Source organism: Pyricularia grisea, assembly GCF_004355905.1.
Source record: "Pyricularia grisea strain NI907 chromosome Unknown Pyricularia_grisea_NI907_Scaffold_4, whole genome shotgun sequence".
Classification (NCBI taxonomy): Eukaryota; Fungi; Ascomycota; class Sordariomycetes; order Magnaporthales; family Pyriculariaceae; genus Pyricularia; species Pyricularia grisea.
Genome location: NW_022156718.1, coordinates 3,213,900 through 3,239,812, shown reverse-complemented (window position 1 = coordinate 3,239,812; position 25,913 = coordinate 3,213,900). Strand labels below are relative to the sequence as shown.

The window sequence follows — 25,913 nt, the reverse complement described above, 5'->3', positions numbered from 1 at the left end:
AAATTCCATCCCGCTTCAACACCGTTCAAACGCCGTGAAACTCTCTAAAAACTTCAGATCCTAACCTTGAACCCAGATCTCGCGGCAAGGCACATTCAGTGAGGCGCGATTTTTTTCCTTGATTTAAGAAAAAGGCAGTTTCCCTTTCGATCCGAACCTCTGCTTGTCTTAACAAGCGCCAGCTAATGGGGGGGAAATGTATTCATCAGATGTACACCCGCGCGCTGGCATCTGGACACCAACAGCCAGAGAAAAAAAAAAAAAAAAAAAAAAAAGTTAACTTGGGATCAAATGCGGGTAATCACCCCGGTAGCCGAAGCCGCACTGAATGTGTTCACTGAAGATCCAATCATTTACCATTGGGTTTTTTTTTTCCCCGAATCACGAAGAAAGTCATGCTAACGATCATCTCCAGGTTGATCCTCAACATAAGCGACTGAATGATGTCAAGACGGTAAGCACTTCAGGCTGACTTAGACAACATGGAAATAAGCGAGAGGATCATTCAAGATGATGCCAACAAGCAATCCATTCTTCTCATGATTTAGTCTTATTCTTTTGTTTCTATCCTTGCCCGCAAGAGGAGCGACTGTGTTGTCGGTAATATGTGCGCCTGTCCTGCGTCCCGTGTTCCGTCATTTCAAGTCAAACATAACCCACCCACGTCCAAGTGTTGAAAAACAATGCCGTGCCTAACACGATCAAAGCGCACCGCTTTCGTTTACCCTGCAAAGTTTAATTCTTCAGGCGCGTTTCATGACGCCAAAAGTCGCTATCATGAAAAAGTCATCTCGCCCTCGAAAGGCTTTCGGCCCCAAACTACGTAAAGTGAATGATATGCATGTACACTCTGGGACCGTAGCTGCCGCCGAACATCAACCAGCGACACCTGCACGACAACAAAAAAGACGTTAGTCGACCGATGTGCTTCCAATGAAGAAGGGGGGAGGATATATATAAAAAAAAAAAAAAAAAAAAAAAAAAAACTTGGGCCCCTTTTCCAGCAGCACAAAAAATGAATTCCAAGATACATACCTCAATCTCCTCAAACTGCTTGTTCGCATGCCGATGCAGCAGCGCCGTGCAGACGGCGCCTAGTCCGCTCGACAGGTTATCGAACCACATCTCGCCGAGCTCGCTGGCGCGTGGACTCGAGGCGTCCCAGCCGTTGACGGGGAGCTTAAAGACCTTTTGCTGGACGTCGACGAAGCCGGCCTCCTCGAGCCAGCCGCGGATCAGCGGCGCGCACGTGAACTGCCGTTTCGCTATCCGCGAGGCCGCCTCCAGGGCCAGCGTCAGCTGCTTCGGCGAGTAGTCGGCCGGCATGGTGCCGTCGTCGCAGGCGAGGACCGGGTCGAGCTCTTGGCACTCCAGCCAGCCTCCGGGTTTGAGGTTGCGCAGCGCCTGGTCGATTACCTGCGTGCGCATGTCGGAGAAGCAGCCAAAGGTGAGACGGGTGTGTATGTAGGAGAACTCAAAGCCAAAGTCCCATTCTTCGGAGCTGTTGCTGTTAGTTAGATTTAGGCATACATTCAACCTCATTCTTCTACTCTCAATATAGAGCAGGCACCGGGGGAATTGCTTACGAGTCGTCGACGTAGAAGTAGCAATTTTCAGGCACTTCATTTGGCTGTATTGGTGAGAGGTCGGTGCCAATCACCTCCGCCTATCGACCAGCATATCAGTATCATCCTTTGTGTAGATAGCAAGCGTAAGAATCTCTGGCTACCTCTGGAAATTCATCGCTGATCTCTATTGCCCATTGCCCAGGTCCTGTACCAATGTCCAAAACCCGTGTTGGAGGATTATCTTGTGTGAATGGCGCAAAATAGTTGCGACCGAGTACCTCGGTTATGATATCATATTGAAACTTTAACCTCTCCGTTTCAGCGTCATCGTTGGGAAATGGGTAGGCTATGTTTTTGGAATTAAAGGGTTCGGTTCGTCAATATAAAGGTCACACGATGTAAAGGGATGTCACTATAAGGGGTGCCTGTATTGACATCCTATAAAATAGGGTTTTTTTTTTGGGTCATAATACTCACACCCTGCCCGGAACGAGTGATAAGTCCTTCCATTCTCTTTGCGGACTTCCCTGAAGCTGTCCAGAGTGGTTTCGACGTCCCTGAATTTGTTTGTTTGTCAGTCTCAATGAGTCCTGAACACATATACTACCTAGACTAGGTGGTACTTACGGTAAAGATGCGCGATTTTCCTCTCCACACTTTGCACAATCTCACAGCATGTATAAGCATGTGTGCAGGTAGAACTCGGCAACAAAGTGAAGTGAAAGACTCCTCAAACCTTGATGTCATTAGATGGCATAACCGAATTCATCGTGAATGGAAAATCACCCATGGCCGAACTTGTATGGCTGTTCTACAAGCCAGTGGGATGGTGGATGAACAGTGTAGCAAAAGATCAAGTAATCCTGGACAGGACCAAGAAAAAGAAAATACTGCAGTGAGATTCCAAATACAAAGGCAGCCAATCTCAACGTTCTTGTTTTCTCTTGAAATGGTGTCACTGCAGATTGGTCCTGGAAGATCGAACGATGTGAGAACGTAATCTGTGGCAAAAGAATACGAAGCTGGCTCTGTAACAAGGACAACGGGCTCTTGAAGGCTTTTTGTATTAAAACCTCGGTCAAACTCGCCGGGGTTTGGGGAGCACAGCCTAACCCTCCTAGTTAGAAAGAAAAAGAGAAAAAAAGGTATGGAAGCTGACGAGAGAGAACGAGGATGGAAATGAGAAGCAAAAGAAACGTCCCAGAACGTCGTATCCGACAGTCTGGTACCCTGCAGAACGGGTGCCGGCTTGGTGGGTGTGGATACTCGAGAAACAGGAGGGTCAGTTCGTTCTCTGGAACGCTTACATCTTTAACCAATAGCCGGTAGGCGACACAAGTCGGCGGTCAAGCCTTGATTTGAAGCAACGTCTCCGGAAGTATCATTCCGTCAAATCGATTTCTCGAGAAAGAGGAGAAAGCCAAGAATTATCGGGCTTCTGCTGGGCTGACTGAGCCTGACTCCGACTAAGATATGCTGCTTGTTGCAACTTCAACAAACATGATGATTACAAATTAACGGTGTTTTTTTCTATATATTTTTTTTTAATTTTTTTATAAGAGTCAGGCTCTCCTATACAAATGAGGTGGCGCCACAAGAATTATCAGGGAGGGTTATACATGCCAAGAGAACCATTTCCTTATGTTTATTTTTTGTTTTTTTGTTTTTTTGTTTTTTGTCTTTCTGTTTCGTGAGCAAATGAAAAAGCCGGGGCTTGTTTGCGCTGATGCTGTTTACCCCTCCATAAAAACATGGAGCAAACTCATTGGTTCCGCCTATACTATGCTGAGGGGCGTCTGCATGATCTGCAAGGCCCTCCAAAGAGTACCTAAGTACAGGGGGAAACAATTGAAAGCTGGACCCAGGCGAGCTTCAGAAGAAATTATGGTGGAATTGCGGCTGTTTGAAGGAGATAAGATTAAGAAAAAAGGAGCTGGTGAACAAGATGGAGCATCTTCTCTTCCAAGATATGTGGCAAGCTCACCTGAACTGTACAGATTCTTGGAAATCAGGGGTGGGCTTTGGTTGCTTCGAGCCGAGACTCCCGGAAAACTAAAAGAAGTCGGCCCTGTGGTATCTCGCTGTCGTTGTCTTGGGTTTGTGATCGGGTTTTGCCTCCGATAGATCAGTGGCCAGTGGTGATAGGTTGACCAAATCCCAAAAGAAACTGCTTGCCGTCCCGGTGCCGGGCTGGTGGTGTCATATCTGATTGCTTACCCCCTCGATTGGATCCCGGTGGGAAGGGTCAGATGCACGTTCCCTCCATCGGCACCCGAGCAAAGGGATGATCGACTAGACAAGCGTGCTTGGCTTGGGTTGTTTGGGTTCGCGTACTTCGCTACCGTCGTACAAAATACGCAAGTTGCAATTCTCTCTCATATTTTCCCCCTCCCCTGTCTTGGCAGTGCTGATCGGGCAGCAGCAATTGATCAGTGTGATGAGCCGATACTCTCAATCATTAAATTAGAGCCCAGAAAAGGCAGGTAGCCGTAGTGTGCGGCGACCTAGAACAATTAACTCGGTGACTGCATACCTAATCGAGTGAGTGAGTGAGTGAGTGAGTTGTCACCCGAGGACAGGCATACGGTAGAAGGCACTAAGGCACGTAGACCGCACGTTTCTGATGTCTGTGTGGAAGAAATTAATTTAGTGTAATGCACGCGCGCCAATCGACACGCAACAAAGAGCTAATGCGGGGTTGAGCCTAGGCCTCCTATCTTCCAGGTCAAGCAGGTATGCCAAATAGGGCAAGTACAGGCCCTTTTAGTGGTGGATGCCAGGCCAAGCGATTGCTATAGCTCCATGGGACCCATAGATTTCCCCCCACAGCCATCCAATCGAACCGCGATATCCAGATTTTACACTGCAGAACCACAAAGAACACATTGAACTGATGATTTCGAAGCGAAGCACGGCAATGCAGTCAAATCCCGAACCTAAGACTTGCCTTGCTTTGGTGGCTTCTGTTGGTAGTTGGATGGATACATCTCATTCATATCCCGCAAAGGTGTCAGATCTGCAGGATATACTGTCTGTCTCCACTGCTTCGGCGATTTTTAACTTCATTTCAATATTATGGGCTAGACAAAATGGTAGAGGGCATGCGTGCCGCTGGAGATTCTCCAACTTTGATTTCTGCACCACTTCCCGTTCAAATAATAAGCAAAAAAACAGCGACTCGTTGTCCGCCCCGACCGTTGAACAACCACAAGGGTTGACCATCACTGGGGCGCCCGCACGACCTGCTCCCTTGATCTTTCTCTCGGCCGTAATCTACCACCAAGCCAAGACAAAAAAAAAAAAAAAAAAAAAAAAAAAAAAAAAAAGAAAGCAATGTCGGCACCGCAAGCTGGCCCCGCCGAGTCTAGGCTCCTATGCAATTCCCCGCAGTGGCAGGCTGAATCACGCTTTCTGTCAGATGCATACTCGACCCTGCGTCGGTCAGTAGGCCAGCGCGAGTCCACGACGACCCCGTCTCCAAATGCCCTGGAGAAGGCCGTCGGGGCGCTCCCGAGGCCCAGTTCCCCTTCGTACCTGGCAGGCTTAGGGTCCGAGGCCGCTTTGAAGCACATTAACGACGACATAGTCCCGGCCCTCAATGGACAGAGCCTCAGTTCACGGTACTACGGTTTCGTGACTGGTGGGGCGCTTCCGGTCGCCGAGGCCGCCGACAACATCGTGAGCGCTCTGGATCAAAACGTGGCCGTCCATCTGCCGTCTGACACTGTGGCCACGGCCGTTGAGGATGCCGCGCTGGGTATGGTCACGTCGTTATTGGGGCTGGAGTCGGAGCAGTGGCCTGGGCGGATTCTCACGACCGGCGCAACCGCCTCGAATGTGCTGGGGTTGGCTTGCGGGCGGGAAGCCGTCATCTCGCAGCGGTTGATAGCCGCCGGAGTAGATCCCAAGGAGTATTCTGTAGGCGATTTTGGCCTGCTTCAGGCATGTATCAAAGCCGGAGTGCACGAAATTCAGATCCTTACCAGCATGGGACACAGCTCGCTATACAAAGCTGCCTCTATCGTAGGCCTTGGCAGGAAATCTGTCAAGGCTTTGCCCCTGAGCGAGTCCGAGCCTTTCCGTCTCGACATCGCTGCTGTAGAGAAGGAAGCTGCCCGGGAGGGGGTTGCAACCATTATCGCTGTCAGCGCCGGAGAAGTAAATACCAGCGGCTACGCCACTTCTTCCCGTGAAGACATGGTGAAGTTGAGGGCTATAGCGGACCGGTATGATGCTTGGATCCACGTGGATGGTGCCTTTGGTATATTCGCCCGTGCTCTACCACAGACAGATGAGTTCTCCAGGCTGCACGAAGGTGTGGCTGGTCTGGAGCTTGCATCTTCTATCACAGCAGATGGACACAAACTTCTCAATGTGGTAAGATCCCTTAGTGTTACGAAAACATGGCGCGAAGAACCCATCTGAAAATATCGCCAGCCACTAACCTTATGTTTGAGTATGACAGCCGTATGACTGTGGCATATTCCTGACCCGCAGCCAAACAATACAAAGCGAAGTTTTCCGCAACCCCAACGCGGCCTACCTTCCCCCATCTAAATCGCGAACAATCCAGAACCCGCTCGATATTGGCATCGAGAACTCGCGTCGCTTCCGAGCGCTCCCCGTATACGCCGTCCTTATTAGCGAGGGCCGACAAGGCATGTCAGAGATTTTTGCACGCATGGTGCGGATGGCACGCCGGGTTGCCGGCTTTCTGCGCGCGTCAGACGACTACGAGCTTCTTCTGGGCCAGGGCGAGACGGTTGGCATCATCGTCCTCTTCCGTGCTAGGGATACCGGGCTGAATAAGACGTTGGTGCAGAGGATAAATAAGATCAGGGAGATATATGTCAGCCCGACTTCGTGGCAAGGTAGCCCAGCTACTCGGCTGGCGGTTAGCAGCTGGAGGGTTGATGTTGAGAAAGATGGGGATGTCGTGGAGAATATCCTAAAGGACGTTGCCAAAAGTTATAAACTGGAGCATTCTTGATGCGCTAGACAAGGACTTTCGTCTTGTGCTGCAGTCTGAAGGCGTGAGCTGACACTTGATTCATACAACCGACTCGTTAGCATGGTCTAGAAACAGTCACCACAGATCATGTGTCGATGTTTCCATCGCAAGATGAATACAAAACGGTAAAATCAATTTTATATTTCCGAACACACCTGGTTTATTTCGTACTATTATGAGAAAGACCTCAACCAAACTTAACGGACTGAATTACTGTCTAAAAACCAGTGGGATTTGAAGCAGTCGACCCATCAAATCGACCCCGGAACATAAAATTTCATGTACCGCCACTGCCAGCCGAACAACCGTAAACAACTTCTGGGCATGATATCATTGTAGCGGAGTAGAGTGGTGGGCATCACTTTTGGAGGCACCATTTGAAGCAAACCTTCTCTGCTACCAAGGAAAACAAGGGACTGTGCCTCATTCCAAGAGGCAGGATATAGTCAGCAAGAACAATACGGGCGGTCACGGATAGTTGATGCCGTGCCAAGCTGTCATCTCGATGCCTTTCCATCAGCTTACATCTGTATTCCAAGCCCATTCCCATGGAATTGGTGACATTGACGTGACTTTAAAGGAAAAGGCTCACCTACGCAACACACATATTTCATAGAAAGGAGCCCAGCGCAGTGCAAAGCGAAAGAGCAGACTGCAGTTTGCATCGACAATTAATTCCGCAAAAGCAAACCCGTTTGTGAGAAAACAATGTCAGATCAGGTCGATACGGAACAATGGGCAACTCCCGAAAACGCGCCGCTCCTTGGGTCATCCAGCACTCTAGCTGATGAGCATGCGACCGATTTCCAAAACGCAGCTCCAGGCGATACCGACGTCGAAGCATATGCCCAGCTTGCGCCCCGTCCAGAGGGTCGGCCGAAGGACATTTTTATCGGGACATGGCTGTCTCTCGTGCTGTCGGTGGTAGGACTCGCAGGGTTCATTGCGGCTTTTGTCTTCCTGGGGAAGCTGGGCACCTTGGAAAGTCCTAATCTGGGGTGGTGGACGCAATATTCGGCGCCATGGTTCATGGCCATGGTGAATCGGAGAATATAAGGTGACTCTTAAGAGGAGAAAAGGGGGGAAAGGTAATCCGTCCGGTCGCAAAAAAAAAAAAAAAAAAAAAAAAAAAAAAAAAAAAGAAATAGTCCGTCGTGGCCCTCGCCTTCGCCGGCTTCAATCTTCGCCGGCTGTACCAGTAGAACAAGCCAATGTGGCTTGGCCCAAATCTATTCATCGACATGACGATCCCTCTGATACTTGTCACCCATACCACAGGCTACCCAGCGGGCGACCGGGCGTACTATACTCCGAATTACCCACGACGACCGCCGAGTAATACTTATGAGCCTGCTTGCTTAGAAAATGCTGTGATACTCAAGATCCTGTTGGGTGTTGCGTTTGGCTCGACCTTCCTGCTTGCGTAAGTTTCGTGATTTGATTAACTTTTCTGGTCTACGTTTCAACCTTGGTAAAGGAACAGTTTTGGGGGAACTCGATCCAAGTGTGTCACTGCTGTTAACTTTTTCCCCCTCTTGGTACTGCGCAGATTCGTCCATGTTTTTCTAGCCATCAAGCGTTGGATTGATGTCTTTCGTGCTCGGCGACGTGAGGGAAATGGAGTAACCCGCTTCGGAATCCCCAGTGGTCAACTCAGTTCCGAGTTTACGATCAAGTTCCTTGACCAGGATGGCCTGAGGGCTAGGGGAGATGCTTCTAGGACACAGGCGTAGAAAGCTGTCATGTTTCATCGTGCTGCCTTCATCAATTGGTGCTGCAGGGGAAAGTCTTTTCTTGGCTGCAACTCGAAGCTGAAAATGAGGCCACGCTAAGGTCTCTAGATTCGTGTGCTCGTTTCTTTGGAATTCTATCGTATTGATAGCCTGTTTCTTTGGTGTCTGTATCTTCCTCCATCGGCGTTCGGCAAAGTAGAATAGCAGTCGTCAGCTTCGGCGGTTCATAATGTTGCTAAATATATATGACCAGCATTGGCCCGTCTGTCACACACTATTAATATGCCAATGCCAAGAGTCGGTGTTTCGGCGCCGAACAGAACCAACAGCCGCCGGTAGCCATTTGTTGTCGGCAGTGGCGCAGACCAAAATATATAAATAATCGTTGGAAAAGGAGTCGTCTTTTTCAACCAATTGTTCATTTTCGGTGCTTCTAGTCAGACAACAGCGGCTCACGAAAGACTTAACCAGAAATGGCCCCAATCACAATCCCCAGTCAAATGAAGGCGGTCGTCGCACCCAAATATTGCAAGCCAAAAGATTATACTATCAGCGAGGTGCCGACACCGGAAATTACAAAGCCAGATGAAGTTTTGATCCGCGTTTACGCCGCGGGGACGGTAAGATGCGATTGGAAGCCCCGTGTCACTCACTGGTTATGAGCTAACATGATACCCTATTCACAGACGGTAGGCGAAACATTATTGGCCAACGGGAACTTTTCCATCATAACGAATTCTAGGTGAGTTTCAGCATTGCCAATCGGCATGATCGGCCATTTTGACATGATATATGCCCATAGCTTCCCAATGATAATGGGCTTGGAAGGCTCCGGCGTCGTCGTTGCAGTCGGCAGAGACGTCAAAAGGTTCAAGGCCGGGGATGAAGTCATGGGTGGGAGTTGGACGCGACCAATGATTCCCCTGCAGTACGAGAAATGGATGGCAGAGTACACAGTGACGGCCGAGAGCCTGCTACTACCAAAGCCTGCCCACCTGTCCTTTGAAGAATGCGCCGGCATACTCGGCAGCGCCGTTACAGCCTACCAGTCTTTCCGGCGCGGGTTCGAGCTCATGGGAGAAAAGTCATTCGAGGGCAAGACAGTCTTTGTGCCTGCCGCGCTCTCCGCAACGGGATCAATTGCGGTGCAGATGGCAAAGAACGTCTACGGGGCGGCTAGAGTCATCAGCACTGTGTCGACGCCCAAGGTGTCTCTGGTCGAGAAGCACCTCCCGGGTGTGGTGGATCATGTGCTCGATTACCAAAAGCAGGACATCGTCAAGGAGGTGGGACGAGGGCAGGTGGACTTTGTATACAACACGACTTGGCACAACTCGCAGGCATTTCAGATGCTAAAGCAGCAGACTGGTGTTATGGTCTCCATCGCGGCAGGTCCCACGGTCGAGCAGATGCGGCTTGTGCTTGGGGAGAAGATGGTGCCGTTTTGGGTTGTTTGGTTGATCAACGTGCTTCAGTGGTGGTACGACTGGAAGCTGAGAGGAACCAACATCAAGAGGGATTTTGTCTCTGGGCATCCGGGGGATCGCCGGGATCTGGAGGCGTGTGGTGAGATGATAGCGGCGGGAAAGATCAAACCTGTCTCGAATATTGTGGGATTTGATGATCTGGACGGTATCAAGGATGGGTTCACAAAGTTATTTAAGGGCAAGGGTGGCTTTGGGTCATTAGTTGTGAAAATTAGGTAGGGGGGAGGAAGAGCCAAAACGACATGGGATGATGGGCATAACTTTTGTCTCGGCGATCCGTCCCAGGTTGCGCTAATTTCGTGGTGGGGGGAGCAACGCGCAAGGTTCGCCCGTCAGACCCCACAGGGCTTAATTGAATTCTCGCGTCAAGCCACTCGACGCGCTAAATACTACGCGACTCGGCCGTGTTCCAGCACCACTTTCGTTTCTTTTATAGGCGGAAGGTATGTCCTCACTTGACAACCGGTTTTGCTTTCCCCATTTCCCAAAAACTGTCCACATACCTCACACCTCAATTACCATCCATCTCGATCCAAACTTAAGCACGCGACACTCAAACTGCCAGCAGCATTCAGACAAATTTTTGAATAGTTTTGTATAGCATTGAATTTCCAAACTCGAAAAATATCAACCTACCTACCTTATTCTCTTTTCTCTTCACAATGGCCATTCTCAAAAGGAAGCGATCCGAATCGGAGCTGTCCTTCAGCAGCCAGCTCTCCTCACCTCCTCGACCGGGTGATGCCTACTTTGCGTTCCCCGTAACTCCAATTGGACTGTCGTTTTCGACGCGCTCCAGCAACCCGTCACATCTCAACAGTCGCACTGTAAAGCGTCACCGTGACAACCGGCCATCTGAGAACGAAGTACATCGTAAGTATCATCCAACGACTACGCTGTTGTAATTCTTGGAGAATTCTTTGCCTGACAATGCTATATAGAACATACTTTGGAACTACTCTACTCGGCGAGGGATGTCCCCAGCGAGCATCTGCAACACGCGCAACAACGGGCACACATTCAACCACCAGCAAACTTTGCATCTACGCAGCAACAATGCCAACAACAAACACCTGCCACAAGGCAAACATCTCTTCACAGCTTCTGGAACCTCCCTAGGACGAGCTCAAAGGCAACGGCCATGATTTCTTCTTTATCGCCCAGCACCGACTTGGGCTCATCTAGCTGCGAAGACTGTGGAAGCAGATTGAGGAGCGACGACGGCATGATGGATGTTGACGACGATGGGTGTGGAAGTGCCGAGGGTTGCAGCTGCAACGCGTGCGGCAAGGTTGTGTGCTTCTCTTGTTCCGTCGGCAACCTGGGCGAACACAGACGATGCTTGATGTGTGCAGGACGGGGAAATGGAACGAGTCGTTTGGGTTGGAATGGTTTATAAATCAAGGGGCAAAGGGCTTTTGTTTGGTATTTTGAAGGCGCAGAGCGATAGTATGAATGGCTTGGGTTTGGGATATTCTTGGGATCGGGTAAGTAGCGTGGCGTTAGGTACTGCTCCGGTTATATAGTGTTTGCTGCAGCTGCTTTTGTGGCAGTTATAAGGGCTCGCTGAAAGTCCAACTAGTAATCAAACTATTTAGCTAATCTTGATCACGATGATTTATGTTGATTTGGGCATTGGACCAAGCTTATACAACTGGTGAGTGTGGTGAGTGGATCAGTGGCAATCTCCTCAGCCCAGCCAATCGATGCAGGGTAGGCCAATGGGTGTGTCACATGATTCCGCGTCCGCGTAGCTTACAGCCCCACTTGGACAAAGGCGCGTCACCTCTGTGGCACTATTTCTCAACATTCACAACCACAACCGTTCCGCGTCCGAAGTAACTACCGCTTGAAAAGTCGAGAGAGAATGCTTCTCATAGTTTCTCCGGGGTTATTGGGCAATTTAGATCGCTGCCCCTCAAGGTTTTGCTCGCAATGATAGCCACGGGCAAAAGCGAGATGTCCGATAACGCCGAGAAGGGCCTTGAACCGCCTCCTGAGAATGAAAAGGAAAAGGAGCACAAAACACTCAAATATTCCTTATTGGGGCCATCTCTTCTCAAGGCTGGACAGGACTCTGTGGATCAGGCAAAGGTTCATGAAGCTCTCTGCTGTTCCATTTCTGCAGTCAATGCTCCACATGTACAAAGCCGATGCTGACAAAAGGGGCAGGTCTCGGAAATAATATACAATGCATCCAAGAACTCCAAGTTTTTCCTTCGCGAGGAGCAAAAGGACAAGATATTGACGGAAAAGATCGCCCGGATCCAGGCCAAAAAGGCTCGGCTGGACAACCTGGACCTGTCTCGCGACCTCCGCCTGGCCGACGCCTACATCGCCGAGCGCGAGCTCAGCCGGGACCTGACGCAGGTGATTGTGCACGTGGACTGCGACGCCTTCTACGCCGCCGTGGAGCAGTTGGACCGTCCGGAGCTGGCCAAAGTCCCCTTTGCGGTCGGCGGCGGCGTGCTCACGACGTGCAACTACGTCGCTCGCACCTTTGGCTGCCGCTCCGGAATGGCCGGCTTCGTGGCCAAGAAGCTCTGCCCAGATCTCGTCTGCATCAAGCCAAACTTTGAAAAGTACACGGCAAAGGCACAGGAGGTCAGGAAGGTGCTGGCGAGGTACGATCCGAGGTTTGAGAGCGCCAGCATCGACGAGGCGTACCTCAACATCACGCAGTACTGTGCCGACAACAACCTGGAGCCCGGGGAGGCGGTCGAGCAGATGCGCCGCGAGGTTCATCTCACCACAAACATCACAGTATCGTCCGGGGTAGCTGCCAATGCAAAGCTGGCAAAGATCTGCGGAAACATCAATAAGCCCAACGGGCAGTATGTGTTGCCCAGTGACAGGTCTGCCATTATGGAGTTTATGCGTGATCTCCCGTGTCGAAAGGTCAACGGCATAGGCAGAGTCTTGGAGAGGGAGCTGCAAGCTGTCGGCGTCTCGACTTGCGGTGACATCTACCCTCAGCGCAAATACTTGGCGCAGCTTTTCGGCGAGAAGGCCTTCAAGTTTTTGATAGACTGCTATCTGGGGCTGGGCAGGACCAATGTTCAGCCCGCCGAGGAGTATGAGCGCAAAAGCGTAGGTACAGAGAGCACTTTCAATTCAATCAGCGAGCCTGGCGATCTACGAAAAAAACTTAGATACACGGCCGAAGAATTAGAAAAGGATCTGAAGCGAGCAGAGGTCAAAGGCCGCACGCTGGTCATCAAAATCAAACTGCACACTTTTGAAGTGTACACACGTCAAGTAATCCTGCCGCGGTCCATACACCTCGCAGAAGACCTGTACAACTTTTCGCTGCCGATGCTCGCGAGGCTGGAGAAGGAAAAACCTGGCTTTTCCTGCCGGCTCATGGGGCTGAGGTGCACAAACCTCGTCAGCACCAAGAAGCCCGACACGGCCGCATTTTTCGGTATGAGGGCACAGCGGTCAGGGTCTGGCGATACAGATGTAGCAAATGAGGGCGTCGATGAGACGTCGGCAGACGCTGGCTTTGAAATGGACGAGGGAGAGTGGGAGCAATGGCCCGAGGATGAGTTCAGTGAGGGTGTCGAAGTCAACGAGCCGGAGCGAGAATCCCACGGCTCAACTCCGTACCTGAAAAACGGCAAGGTTATCATGCTCAACCCCAAACCTGCCAAAGACCCTCCACCAGAAGAGGAATTATGGGACTGCCCGATCTGCGCACGGCCTCAGACCGCCAACGAACGAGATTTCAACGAGCACATCGACATGTGCTTGTCGAGGCAAGCAATAAGGGAGACGGTCCAGCAAGAAGCGCGCAAGCCTGCTCTTGCAGAAGACGGATCGGCTTTGGAAAGCCGACGACCTAAGCAGTTGCCGGAACGAAAACGAGGCAGAGCACCCAAGAACCCAGATCCCAAGCAAAAGAAGATTCGTTTTGGATGAGAATACTGTATATATCTATTTCCCTTTAGGGGTGACGAGTAATGAGGAATGAACAGGTTATTTGAAACAGCATACTTCATATCCACGGAAACCTAGAACGTGCAAGATAAATGCTAGAAGGCATGGATCCCATCCATAAAAGTGCTCTCGCCTCAATGCGAGGATGGGGGGATCAACCAATCTGTGTAGAAATTTCAAGCAGCTGCCTTGGAGATAGAGAAAGCACGACCACGATATCTGTTCGGGTCAAAACAATGAGGTATATTGGAGACGAAACAAAACAAAAATACCAGAACGGAAAAAAAACACGTTATGAACCTAAGCACCACCCTCCCGCTTAGCGTACTCGTCCTCGATAGCCTCGGCGTACTTCTCCTCCGCGGTCCTCGGATCCTCGTCCAGGACGCCCTTCTTGATCAGCTCGTCGGGCGAAGGGCGGTGCGCAATCTTCTCGTTGAGCGAGTCGGCGCGCATGTGCTTAGCCAGCTCCTTCTGCTTCTCCTGAAGCGCGGGGGCCGCAGTGGAGGCCGGGAGGATGTTTCCTATGCACAGTGGCGGAGGGTGGTTATTTTGTTGGTTATTTTGGTCGGATTTAAGAGTTAAATGAGGAGTAGGTGCATCTTCACTTCAATAGAAAGAGAAGGGAGGGTGAGGGGAATAATAATAAAGTCAAATAAAGGAGCTGCACTTACTGTCGACAAGCTCGGCGCGCTCAGGGCGGTTCTTCAGATGCTCCTCGAGCGAGTTCTTGCGGCGCTGGTTGGGGCGCGAGGGAGAGATTGGGGTCTCGTCAACAGCAGGCTGCGACTCCATGTTCTTGCTGTCTTCGGCCATGGTGTGTGTTTTTTGAGTGGGGTGTCTTTGCTTGTGGAAATTTGATGTGATGATTTATTTGGGAACAAAAAAAAAAAAAAAAAGAGGGAGAGAGAGAAAGAGGAGTTGTGTTTGGTGAGGCTGAGAGAGTAGATTTAATTGAAAATAACACAGCTGGGCAAAAGTGGTGGTCAGTTGCGTCAGGTAGCTCAAAGCTCCAAAGAGGCGCGGTCGGACGACTTTGTTTGTAGAGGTACCCTCACCAGAAACGGCGCCTCCAATGACGTAGGGCGGGGAGGCGGGTGATCAGACCAGGTTCAAAGCTCGACTCTGGTGGGTTTTAGCCGAGTAACTTGTCAGTGGATTGGTGAAGCTTACAATTGGGGAGGGTTGTGTAGGGAAATGCTCGTGATGTTTTACGTTCAAAGAAAAAATGTGCATGCAGAGCAGAGGCGTGTGAGCTCTCCAAGTGGAATAAATCAGCAGGAGAGAAGACTGCACCCCAACCAAACCGTTTTGTAGAGTGTAGCTTCAAAAAGCTCAGGTGCAAGTCACCTAATGTTTTGGCATTGGAGCACATGGGGGCAAGCACGGGTTGCGCCGGAAACAGCTGATTCGGAGGCGGGCATTGGTGGACGAACAGACGGCGGCAGATCTGGAGCTTGTCATTGGTCTACCCCGCAACATCGCGGCGGGGCTGGGAAACCTACTCCACCTTTTGACAGCTTGTGGTCAGCGTAGACCCCTGGCGGCTGAGTGCTGAGCAGAAGAGGTACGAAAAGCAGCTTGAGAGGTAAGGTAGGTTGTCAAGGTTGTATCACAAGTAAGCTGCGCCATGGATGGAGGGTGGGACAATATTTTTAATTACCAGGTTGACCAGCAAAGGTCGAGTGGTCAGCCTAAACTGGATGGATTGAAACAAAGCTGTACAATTCTCGTTAATTCGCCCTTGGTAGGTATGCATCCATTCAGGAGCTTGAAGCATTGCGCAGGAGGATCTTTACCCAAGTAGGTACCGGCGCATGTCTGTACGGTAGGGTATTCCACCTCAAATCGTGGCGGTTTGTTTTACTGTTATTACTGCCTGGCAAGCATTAGAAACCCAGCACCGCCTCGATCCAGCATAGCGTCCAAAACTTGGTTCTCGCGATGAAGAATCTCCTACCCCAGGCTTACCCTGAATTTGCTCAAATCAAGTTCAGGAATCATTGGAGGTTTGACAAATTACGCGGCAATTTGTGCTCTTCAGTTTTGTAGTGTCGAATTCTTTGTTGACTGTGTAGATGCTGTCCAAGGCACAAAAGAGGTCCCGTCCAAGTCCCCTGAAAAATGTCTTGGCAGTACTGAGCTTACTAAATGCAACCACGGCTTAACGCCTGAAAAAAACCGTCGAACCCTTTACTGTAAGGCTGGCCAAGCAGAAACAAAGAGCCGCCAAGGACTGCAGCCCGTCCTTATCTTAGAGTCACCGCAGCCTTCTCATTTTACTGTAGCCAAGGGTACCTATTTTTTACTCAGCCACCGTTTTTACAAGCAACCATCATCCAAGCCAAGAAAACTTGCCAACGTACAACAATTTTTTTGACAATACCGGTAACACAAAGCCAACCTTCAACTGGGAGGCGCGGGCTACAATCATTCAACAACCCATGTGGCAAGTGGGCTATTTGTGTGAGTGGCTGCGGCAGATCGGCCGATGGGCATAAGCAATCAAGCGGCGGCTGCGCGCGTCTAAAAAGTCGAAACACTGCGGTCGCGTCGTGAAAGGGGGGCTGAGTAGAAAAAAAGTTACATTTTTGGTTCTCGTTTTCGGTCATGTTTGCCTTTGTTCAATGCATTCTGAATCCTGTCATGATCGTCCTGCTGTGTGACAAAAGGAGACGCGACGACACGCAATTGTGTAGGTAGCAACCCCGAGTTTCCCAACCTGTCAAAAGGGGGGTGGAGTAAGTTTCCTAAAGCAAGAAAATGCCAAATGCGGGTTTTTGGGCTGCCTCCCACAAAAGAATGCCCACACCCCGTTGCAAGTCAATGTCGAATTTGGTAAAGAAACCTTGCTGCACAGTGCTTTGCGCAAACATACTTTCTTTTTGCTGATGTTCTACTTTTCACATGGGATTCTCCAGCAATGTTCAAAAGAAATAAGTCAAGAAGAAAACACAATAAGCAATAGCAAAAAGAAGAATGTACGGTGTATGTCTTGCAACCATATCTATCTAATCTGAACTCTTGGGAAATGAATCCCGTAAATGCATCCCATATTCCGTGCTATCCAGCAAACATTTAGTCGTCTTTCCCAGTCTGTCTAGTTTATGAACGCCGTTCCCAATGACAAGCCTCCCAAAAAAAAAAAAAAGTAACAGTAAAGAAAAAAATATAGTAAGGGAAATACATGCTGTTAGTGACTCTGATAGTCATGACATCTGTCCAACATAAAATATTCAATGATCGTTATACACTGGAATAAGACACCCAAAAAGAAAAGACAAAAAAAGAAAAACGCTTTGATCAAGGGGTATAGCACAACAAAAGAAAGTGTAGGTAGGGGCGTATGTATTTCCGACTGTTGCATCTGATGGTAAAAATCTCGACCGATTCGTGTGTTCGACCACTAAACAAGGTTGCTTTTGCTCTTCTTTATTTTATATCGGTTCAAGTAAAAGACAGTGACACGAAATGCGTCTTTTACCGCCTCGGCTCGTAGTACGTGTGTGAACTCCTGGAAGAAGAAGAGCCACCCGAAGAGCCCCGAGATGAGCTGGAAGAGTACGTCGGGTACGTGTACCTCTCCGAAACGTGACCGTAGTCGGGCGTGGGAGAAGACCTCGATGGGTTCGATCGTCGGGATGTGTTGACAACGACAACTTCGCTCCTTCCACTTCGCTGCTTCGAGGTGGAGTCACGGTAGCTGCTGTCGCTGTACGAGGTTCGTGACGATGCACCCGCAGAACTATAGCTATAAACCGATGAGCCCGAGTACCGGCTAGAAGAGGATGATCGAGAGTCTGTAGAGCTGACTGACGACCGCCTCTCATCCTTAGAAGAAATGATAACGGGGACACCGTACTTGCTGCTATGGTAGCTCATGTTTGCGGTTTTGGTAGGGTGATGTGTGTGTGTGTGTGTGTGTGTGTGTATGTAAACGGATTATGTGTAGTCAAAGACTGATATTATTCTGGATCTCTGAGGTGTTGGATGAAGATCGAGCTTGTGACAGACAGCTAAGTGGTTTGTATTAAGTTTAAGACAGTTGATAATGTCCGGTCGAGTAAGAGAAGGAGCCTGAGTGTGTTAGGTCCGGTTGTAGTAAGATGTTTGATGTGATGAGATGGGAATTGGTAAAGTAGAAGATTGGTGGTGGTGGGCGAGCAGATAGATATATAGCAACCCAACTGGGGCCACCAACGCCTAATGCATTCGTACTTTGACTGACTGTACTGCCCGTTGGTAACTAACAAGGCGGTGCTTGACAAGCTTGACAAGGTGTGTGTGTGTGTGTGAATGCTTGCCGTGTGGGACCCATGGGGGGGGGNGGGGGGGGGGGGGCGATGCTGATGGACAGACCTTGACCAGCAAAAAAGTGACAGGGGGTGTTTATTTTCCGGGCCAAGGAAAACAAAATACTGAGAAATAAGATAAAAAAGGAAACAGATGAAAAAAAATTAAAAATTTATAAAGATAAAATAAATCAAAAGTCCTAGGCCCAAGATTGCTTCAAAACCTACACCCTCAAGATTAATAACATGCAACAAGTCAATGTAGGACCTTCGGTCAAAACTGTGCACGAATTTGTTGCTCTACCGAGCGAGCCGCCGCGTACGCAGGCTGGGAAGGCATTAGAGGATAGGCGATTTGATTATACGTGATGTTTCAAGATTGATTTCCAGAATTAAGGCGTAAATTATGGAGTGGAACCCAGGAGTAGCAAAGTAAAAACTGCTTAGTTTTACCCTATGGATGGGTCCAATAGTGAAATCATCGGGCACCAGTCGCCGTCGACCACCCCCTGTAGAGTCAGGCTTCGAATGCAAAATTTTTTGCACCAAACCAGGGCAGAGAGGCATAGTAAGTGGACGAAAGGGGCCAGACAACTTTAGTCGAGCTCGAATAGATAGCCACTGGCTGGGGTGTGAGAGTAGGAGTGAAACAAATGATAATGAAAAAAAAAAAAAAGAAAAAAAAAAAAGAGGCTTCTGACAAGGGGAGTAGAAGCCAGATCTACAGCGGTACGAAGTAGATCCGAGTGCGGCAAAGGAGTGGGATTTTTGTCTTGCACAGGGCGTGAAGCCAACCGACGAATAGTAGACAGAAAAAAAGAAACAAAGCATCGAAGTAAAAGCAGAGTAATCGTCCAGACCCGTCTCGCGGCCGCCTTGCTTCCATTGGAATAAAAAAACGACAGACATAAGCATGTCTGCCAGACTATCTGCAAGGCAAATGCACGAAACCTAGATCCGAACCTCCGGCCAAGAGAGCCGGCGGGAGGCTGCAGGTACAGAGTGGCACCTCTGGCTTTGTTCGTTGTTGTCGTTGGTCGCAACGTCCGTTAGTAGACACGATTTGACCAAGTTCCAGTGAGGGGACCACGATTGAATCCGGCTGGACCAGAAAACAACAATTGGTTCTGGGGAGTTAGGCTAGACCAAGGACCCACTTGTAATCAGCAAGCACCAAGAGGGCCCGTAAATTGTGTCTGGTACACTCAGCTCGGAGGTTTTCCTTGTCTCTGGTGGTTCGCCTTCAGTGGACGACGTAGTAAGTACAGGGTTGCTGTGGCTGTACGGGAATCTCGTTGTTGGTGGTGTGGTGGTGCTTCGCCTCCAAGCCCCCAAGCACAGACCGTGGTCTATTTTGCGTTTCTCGCTTCATATTTTATCCTTTTTTTTTTTTTTTTTTTTTTTTTTTTTTTTTTTTTTTTTTTTTTTTTTTTTTTGGGAATTATTATCTATTCCAGCCTCGGACGCGGACGGTCACCGAGGACGCGTCACCTAGTACTCAACAATTGGAGGAATCCCAGATGAGTCAATGAGTATTTCCAACAAGCTTAATTTCGGTGAGCCTAGATGGGCTCTGAAGAAGGTGGTGATTTCCATAAAATAATCAAGCATGTTCTCGTGGCCTAATCAAGGCGATTGCGCAAGAATTGAATATTCCAATACCGGTACATAGACGAATTTCGATCCAAGCCCTACCCAAATATTACAGGAGGAAGCTTGACGCCCAATGCACCGATGAGGTGGTGTTATGGTTGTCTTGGTCTGTGGCCCGCCCCACAAAACCCGGCAGTAGTGGGGCACGTAGCTCAATGGGATGGAGGGGAATGTGCACTGCACGCTACTGCTTAGTGTACGGCATTCGGCTTGGTTGACGCATGGTCAGATCTATACGTGCCGAGCCTTGTCCTTTCTCGCGCCCGTGCCAGCTTGGCCACAGGGAGGTACTCGTACGAGAAAAAAAAGAGCAACAGTCATATTGTTGAGATTTGATTAGCGTATGATGGAATTCAACTAACTCATAGACATTGCGGAAAGTGGAGGCATTCACCTACCGAGTTGGCGGGTAAGTGCAGTATAAAGGACAACCTCGATATGTACCTAGGATGTGGTGTTTGGTCTTACTAGAGTTACATCGTAGTATTACTAGTGACGTTGAAAATAAAGCTAGACAAAAATGTTTGACGTGCAGATTAAATACAAGGATCATCATGTATTCATGAGCCACATACAGAGGATGACAGACATGGAAAGGGAACAACCGGAGGAATCAAACTTTGGATTTGTCGATTTGATAGTAAAGTGCGCCCAGAATTCAGGTAGACAGTGAATTGTGCGGAGTGGTGGAGGCTTACCGTAGAAGAATAGGGATTGGGCCAGGGCGCAATGTCCGAGCCCAACCCAAGCCTTGGGTACGATCGAATCCAGTATTTCAAGGATGATGCTGGTTGACTATCATTCGAGGCTCATCGCACACCCGGTGTGGATATGAACCCTTGGTAGACGTGAATACAAAAAGAGAAGCTTGGCGTTACTACTGATATCTGGCCCTAACATGTACTGTGGTACTCAGAGTATCCTGCAAAAATTACTGTGCAGTAGTTGTCACATATCACACACATACTCCGTAACTTGGGTATGGGTCGAATTGCAGCTCCTCTTGAATATGATAGGCCAATGATTATCGGAATGCTAACCCGTAAATCTTAAGGCTGTGTTACCCCTACACCCTGTATCCCAAATAAGGAAAGTACGGTACCTTAGCTAATGCAAGCTTCATTGAAAGCTGTCATCATGGCCCAAGCTTGACTTGCATCCACATTGACCGCCACAACAGCCACCAAACGCATTCGATCGGGCGACAACGTTCCCCTCCAACCACAACAACTCACACACACCCCCGCCTCAATTGAAGGGACAAAAAACCGAATTCCGTGACAAACCGAAGGCTACACCTGCGTACTGCCCTAGATACATTCCGAAGAAAAGCGAACCACGTCGTCCAACATGAAGCTCCTCGTCTCCCTGTCCCTCCTGGCCTCGGCCGCCGTGACCGTTCTTGCGGCCGAGGAGCTTGGAATCGAAGTCACCCAGGCCGTCAACTGCGAACGCAAGACCAAGTCCGTCTCCGGCCCCGATGTTCCTCAGCAAGAAACCGAGGATGTGTGAACAAACTTGCCCAAAACAGAACCGCTGCTGACCAGCTTCGTGCCTTGTCCAACCGCTACAGGAATGGCGACACTGTGCACATGCACTACAAGGGCACACTCCAGTCTACTGGTGACAAGTTCGATGCCAGTGCGTGAATCCTCCCGCTCCCGGCGCCATGTGTGCAGACTGGGTAACAACTGCCGGGCCAACCGCCTGATCAAATGAGGCATTCGTCACTGACTTAATCTACATCTGGTACTGGACAGGCTACGATCGGGGCACTCCCTTGGCCTTCCAGCTTGGAACCGGCCGAGTTATCAAGGGCTGGGATCAGGGATTGTTGGACATGTGCATTGGCGAGAAGAGGGTAAAGACGTCTAACTACCTCTCTACACCCTACCACACCCCCACATACCTTTGTGTGGCCGTCTACCACAGCATATTCTGCAAGATTAGATGGCTGGGTTTTGGCGTCATTGACTGACCGAACCTACTTTTTGCTTATAGACATTGACTATCCCACCATCGTTGGGCTACGGTGCCAATGGCATTGGTCCCATTCCTGGCGGCGCAACACTCAGTAGGTTTTCTCAGAACAAGAAGAAATACGGCATACTCTGGGCTCCGCCTCGGTCTTATGTCGGCAGCTAGCGTATGACAACATGCTAACATGGCGGGAAAAACTTTTACAGTTTTTGAAACTGAGCTCGTCTCGATGTTTGTGCCCCCCCTCTGTGATTTTCCATTTACACCTCTATCGGATGCTAACGCTCTCTTTCTTTACAGTGATGGTGTTGAGAAGCCTGAGAAGATCGACTACGTCACCAAGGCTGAGGAGGCCGCGTCGAAGGCGACTGAGAAGGTTGCTGACAAGGTTGCGGACAAGATCAAGGAAGCCGCAGAGGTGGTCAAGACTGTCGTCGCTGACTCTGATGACGCTGGTCAGGAGCACAACGAGCTCTAGGCTGGCACCTTGTCACACTCAGGTCTTTACATGACAGGTTCGCGTGGATCTTGAGGCTATGTAGCAGGACTTGGCTAATCATATGCCAGTACGTTTCACGATTAGTGTGGTGTGCGCATATGTGAACGCTGCACAAGTCCCAGCGGGGAGTTATTCCCGATCCTGTTAGCTTGTGTAACTTCGACGAAACAATACACGCCAGTTTCTATCCATGATTGCTTTCCTGGAAGTCTTTTGTTTGATTCATCACGCACGCTGTCTGTATCAGCTCGAAGTGGGCTCTGGACAAGCATGTTGTGCCGAAGGCGATACTCTGGATATGCTGCATTCCTTGGCGAATGTTAGTTGATATCGACTGATTGGGAAACAGATCATGTCATTTTATATGTCGTATAATCCCAGGAGCTGTCTGACGAGTCATTGGCACCGGCGTGAACCTTATTCCATCCAACTGCAACGAAATAGCTGCTGCAATCTAGACGGTGTAGATTCAAGTTTTTTTTTTTTTTTTTTTTTTTTTTTTTTTTTTTTTTTTTTTTTGGTCCAACAGGTACGATTTTCTCACCCAGTCACATTATCGACCCGACTTGTTTCCTTGCTGGATGGACTTCCTCGCAGATTTTGACAAACTGGATCCAGTTCTAAAACTCGAAGGCGGACCGTTTGGTCCCAACGAAGAGACAACAAAGGCCGCCAGCAATCATGGTAGGAGATGCAGGCGGCGGTGAACAACACGAGAAGCTAAGTTACCTATCGGTACCGTACTATGCAGGTCCTAGCACAGGCGTTAAGTTGGTTGTTGAGTCAGGCTAATTCCAAATTAGTACACACAGGCCAGGAACCCGTGACTTGTCGGTTCGTTCCATTTCCAGTACTTGGAGCCTTGTTTCTGGTTATCTGGCAACAGGGGATTTAAAAAGAAAGAAAGAAAAAAAGCATTACGTGCCATCGGAAGAACACTCACTCGTTGTACTACCTTGTCGTCCCGTCTCGAGCGGGTCTGCTAGAGGGTTTAGCCCGGAAAACCAAGCGGTCTGGCACTAAGACTGCGAGGGAATCTTCGATTTAATTGTTTATTTTTTAACCCGTCGCCCCCATTTTTCATCCGGACTACTTTGATCTCTTTGTAACTTTTTTTTTCTTCGGATTTTTCGTCGCGCAAAAGGCGGCAAAAAGCCTGTTGTGCAAGACGTCAACAATCGTACCGCATAATCCGTACAAACCACGCCGCAAAAACGCAAACCTGTTTGGCCACTCTTCAGTCTCCGTGGCACAATCCCTCACCCCCTTTCATCGCCCTCTGATAAATGAGCCGCGATGAAAACCACTCGAAGGATAGATTTACTTCAGCAGCTAGCCGCGGCCAACTCCGGCGCCTGCTCCCGTCAATAACATTTGTCGCGGTACACTATGGCTACTTTGTGGGCGTGTGCCTAGTGAGCTCTCTCGTGTTTTGGGCCTCTTCCGGGCCAGGCAGCAAAGATGGCGCGACTGCTGGGCGTCCCGGTTCAGTTCCCTACGTCGACAGCCTGTACCTTGTCGTTTCTGCCATGACCGAGACGGGTCTGAACACGGTCAACCTCAGCCAGCTCAACACGTGGCAGCAGACGATTTTGTTCCTGTTGATAGTGATTGGCGGCTCCGTCTGGGTCTCCATATGGACCGTTCTGGCCCGCAAGTGGGCCTTTGAGCGCCGGTTCGACGAGCTCGTCGCGGCTGAGTGCGCTGCCGCTGGCGCTTCGCTGTCACCGCCCGGTCGTGCGCAGAGCCTGCTGCGGCGTGTCACGTCGCGGCTGCATGCTGCATCGTCCGGCGTCGAGCCGGCTCGTCTTGCGCGGCTCGATGATGCCGAAAACGGGGGCGTCGTGCTCGCAGGTGCCACGCACTGTACCACCAATGCCGCTACTGCAAAGCCCGTTCCGCTGACGAGGCGGCGACGGCCAATCGGCCAGGCTGAGAATGATGTACAACAGATCAGAGCAGACACCCTGCGGGGTGTCGTCGATCGCCACATGCGCAGCGACAAGAAGAATCGCGCACCCAAACTCACCACCGAGGAGCGATACCGACTCGGCGGGGTAGAATACCGCGCGCTCAGGCTGCTCGCCGTGGCGGTGCCGCTGTACTCTGCCCTCTGGCAGGTCCTGGGCTGCGTGGCCCTCGCGGCGTGGCTACACGACAACCAGGCCCAGCCGTCACTCGACAACGGCATCAACCCCGTCTGGCTTGGCATCTTCAACGGCGCGTCTGCCTTTAACAACTCGGGCATGTCGCTCCTCGACGCCAACATGGTCCCCTTCAACCGGTCGTACTTTGTCCTCGTCACCATGGGCAGCATGATCCTGGCGGGCAACACGGCCGCCCCCGTCTTCCTGCGGCTGTGCCTCTGGGTATCGCTCAAGGTGCTGCGGCTCGCGACCGGAGAGGCGGTGCTCCCCGACATCAAGGCCGCGCTGGAGTATATACTCAAGCACCCGCGCCGCGTCCACACGCATCTCTATTCGTCGCGGCAGACGTGGTGGCTGGCGTCGTCGGTCGTGGTCTTGAATGCTGTCATGTGGGTCGCGTTTGAGCTGCTCAACCTTGGCAACCCGATCATCGAGTCGTTGCCCAAGGCCGCCAGGGTCGTCGATGGTTTGTTTCAGGCCATTGCTGTCCGTTCGGGTGGCTTTATGGTCGTGCAGATGGCGCAGGTATATGTTGGTCTCCAGGTGCTTTATGCCATTATGATGTATAGTGAGTTGAAGCTCGTTTGGGACTTAAGTCTTTTTTTTTTTTTTTTCGTTGAGAAGTTCCACAGGGATATAATTTTGCTAACCTTCACCCTCCCACTTGTGCCTCAAAGTCCCCGTGCATCCGGTTAGCATGAAAAAGTCCCCCGTCCACGAGGAGCGCAGCATCAGTGTCGAGAGCGACAGCGAAAAAACACTAGGACCGACGCTCCGCTGCACCCAAGACGACCACGGAGAAAGCACGCAATCCTTCCTCTCCCGACAGCTCAAGGCAATCAGGGCAAGGCAGGAAAACGACGTGTGGCTGCTCGTGGCGGCGGTCCTGGTCATCACGACCATCGAGACGGGCCACTTCCTCGCGGACCCCGTGACGTGGTCCGTCTGGAACATCGCCTTCGAGGTCGTCTCGGCGTACGGCTGCGTCGGCGTCTCGACCGGCGTCCCGTTCGACTCGTTCAGCTTCAGCGGGGGGTGGAACGCGCCCAGCAAACTGGTCCTCTGCCTCGTCATGTTGAAGGGTAGGCACCGTGGACTGCCCGTGGCTGTTTATCCGCCGGTCGTGTTGCCTGGGGAGGAGGAGGAGGAGGTGGGGGATGGTGATGATGTTTGAATTGGGGATCGAAGGGGGTAGGGGGGTGGATGCGAGACAGGCGGGATGGTATGAAGATGAAAGGTGTATGTGTTAACATGTCGCCTTGATATGTCTGGTAGGGGTAGATTGTCAAGAGTGAATCCGCGGTTGCTTGCGCAATGAAGCGACCAACAGGATTAAGTTAAGTTTTCTTGAACTTTTTTTCCCCGCGTGGTCCGGACCAAACGTAGCATTTTGATGATGCCACACCTGACATGTAAACAAAGGTTCATCCTATGTGTAACGGTAGGGTGGACTGCATCCACTCACTCGGTCGCCATTCCAAGTCAATATTTCTGATAATGCCACAATGAGCAGAGGCTGAACTTGATACTATGCATACTTATATCCCCAGGCACTATGATCAAACAATAACTGCTTCTATCAGGCTCATTGTGGGGGGGGGGGG

The 25,913-nt window shown here is 50.3% G+C and overlaps 10 protein-coding genes across 10 annotated transcripts; 7 read left to right on the top strand and 3 right to left on the bottom strand.

Annotated features, from left to right (window-relative positions):
• Positions 1–514: 514 nt before the first annotated feature.
• Positions 515–2,381, bottom strand: PgNI_07668 (uncharacterized protein). The gene is made up of 7 exons (XM_031127678.1): positions 2,305–2,381; positions 2,196–2,224; positions 2,046–2,125; positions 1,730–1,914; positions 1,587–1,666; positions 1,036–1,501; positions 515–889 (listed from the first exon to the last, which is right to left on the bottom strand). The coding sequence occupies exons 1-7, from the start codon at positions 2,356–2,358 to the stop codon at positions 776–778; spliced, it is 1,008 nt and encodes a 335-aa protein (XP_030981103.1). The 5' UTR covers positions 2,359–2,381; the 3' UTR covers positions 515–775.
• A 2,520-nt stretch (positions 2,382–4,901) lies between these two features.
• On the top strand, positions 4,902–6,558 carry PgNI_07667 (uncharacterized protein; the record flags this gene model as incomplete). The annotated part of the gene is made up of 2 exons (XM_031127677.1): positions 4,902–5,945; positions 6,034–6,558. 2 exons carry the CDS (start codon positions 4,902–4,904, stop codon positions 6,556–6,558), a joined length of 1,569 nt encoding a protein of 522 aa, XP_030981106.1.
• Positions 6,559–7,287: 729 nt separating this feature from the next.
• On the top strand, positions 7,288–8,312 carry PgNI_07666 (uncharacterized protein; the record flags this gene model as incomplete). Its single annotated transcript, XM_031127676.1, has 3 exons — positions 7,288–7,617; positions 7,782–8,002; positions 8,129–8,312. The coding sequence occupies 3 exons, from the start codon at positions 7,288–7,290 to the stop codon at positions 8,310–8,312; spliced, it is 735 nt and encodes a 244-aa protein (XP_030981105.1).
• A 427-nt stretch (positions 8,313–8,739) lies between these two features.
• PgNI_07665 (uncharacterized protein) lies at positions 8,740–11,376 on the top strand. Its single transcript, XM_031127675.1, has 4 exons — positions 8,740–8,932; positions 8,999–9,054; positions 9,115–10,672; positions 10,741–11,376. Exons 1-3 carry the CDS (start codon positions 8,786–8,788, stop codon positions 10,016–10,018), a joined length of 1,107 nt encoding a protein of 368 aa, XP_030981108.1. The 5' UTR covers positions 8,740–8,785; the 3' UTR covers positions 10,019–10,672; positions 10,741–11,376.
• Positions 11,377–11,734: 358 nt separating this feature from the next.
• PgNI_07664 (uncharacterized protein) lies at positions 11,735–13,720 on the top strand (the record flags this gene model as incomplete). The annotated part of the gene is made up of 2 exons (XM_031127674.1): positions 11,735–11,893; positions 11,966–13,720. The coding sequence occupies 2 exons, from the start codon at positions 11,735–11,737 to the stop codon at positions 13,718–13,720; spliced, it is 1,914 nt and encodes a 637-aa protein (XP_030981107.1).
• A 318-nt stretch (positions 13,721–14,038) lies between these two features.
• On the bottom strand, positions 14,039–14,554 carry PgNI_07663 (uncharacterized protein; the record flags this gene model as incomplete). Its single annotated transcript, XM_031127673.1, has 2 exons — positions 14,039–14,262; positions 14,413–14,554. 2 exons carry the CDS (start codon positions 14,552–14,554, stop codon positions 14,039–14,041), a joined length of 366 nt encoding a protein of 121 aa, XP_030981110.1.
• A 1,392-nt stretch (positions 14,555–15,946) lies between these two features.
• On the top strand, positions 15,947–16,297 carry PgNI_07662 (uncharacterized protein; the record flags this gene model as incomplete). The annotated part of the gene is made up of 1 exon (XM_031127672.1): positions 15,947–16,297. A coding segment is annotated over one exon (351 nt), but the record flags the coding sequence as incomplete, so codon positions are not given.
• Positions 16,298–17,218: 921 nt separating this feature from the next.
• PgNI_07661 (uncharacterized protein) lies at positions 17,219–17,620 on the bottom strand (the record flags this gene model as incomplete). The annotated part of the gene is made up of 1 exon (XM_031127671.1): positions 17,219–17,620. The coding sequence occupies one exon, from the start codon at positions 17,618–17,620 to the stop codon at positions 17,219–17,221; it is 402 nt and encodes a 133-aa protein (XP_030981112.1).
• Positions 17,621–20,814: 3,194 nt separating this feature from the next.
• On the top strand, positions 20,815–22,606 carry PgNI_07660 (uncharacterized protein). The gene is made up of 6 exons (XM_031127670.1): positions 20,815–21,146; positions 21,215–21,324; positions 21,444–21,544; positions 21,685–21,757; positions 21,870–21,894; positions 21,964–22,606. Exons 1-6 carry the CDS (start codon positions 21,034–21,036, stop codon positions 22,139–22,141), a joined length of 600 nt encoding a protein of 199 aa, XP_030981111.1. The 5' UTR covers positions 20,815–21,033; the 3' UTR covers positions 22,142–22,606.
• An 842-nt stretch (positions 22,607–23,448) lies between these two features.
• Positions 23,449–25,483, top strand: PgNI_07659 (uncharacterized protein; the record flags this gene model as incomplete). The annotated part of the gene is made up of 2 exons (XM_031127669.1): positions 23,449–24,877; positions 24,987–25,483. The coding sequence occupies 2 exons, from the start codon at positions 23,449–23,451 to the stop codon at positions 25,481–25,483; spliced, it is 1,926 nt and encodes a 641-aa protein (XP_030980520.1).
• Between the last annotated feature and the right edge of the window lie 430 nt (positions 25,484–25,913).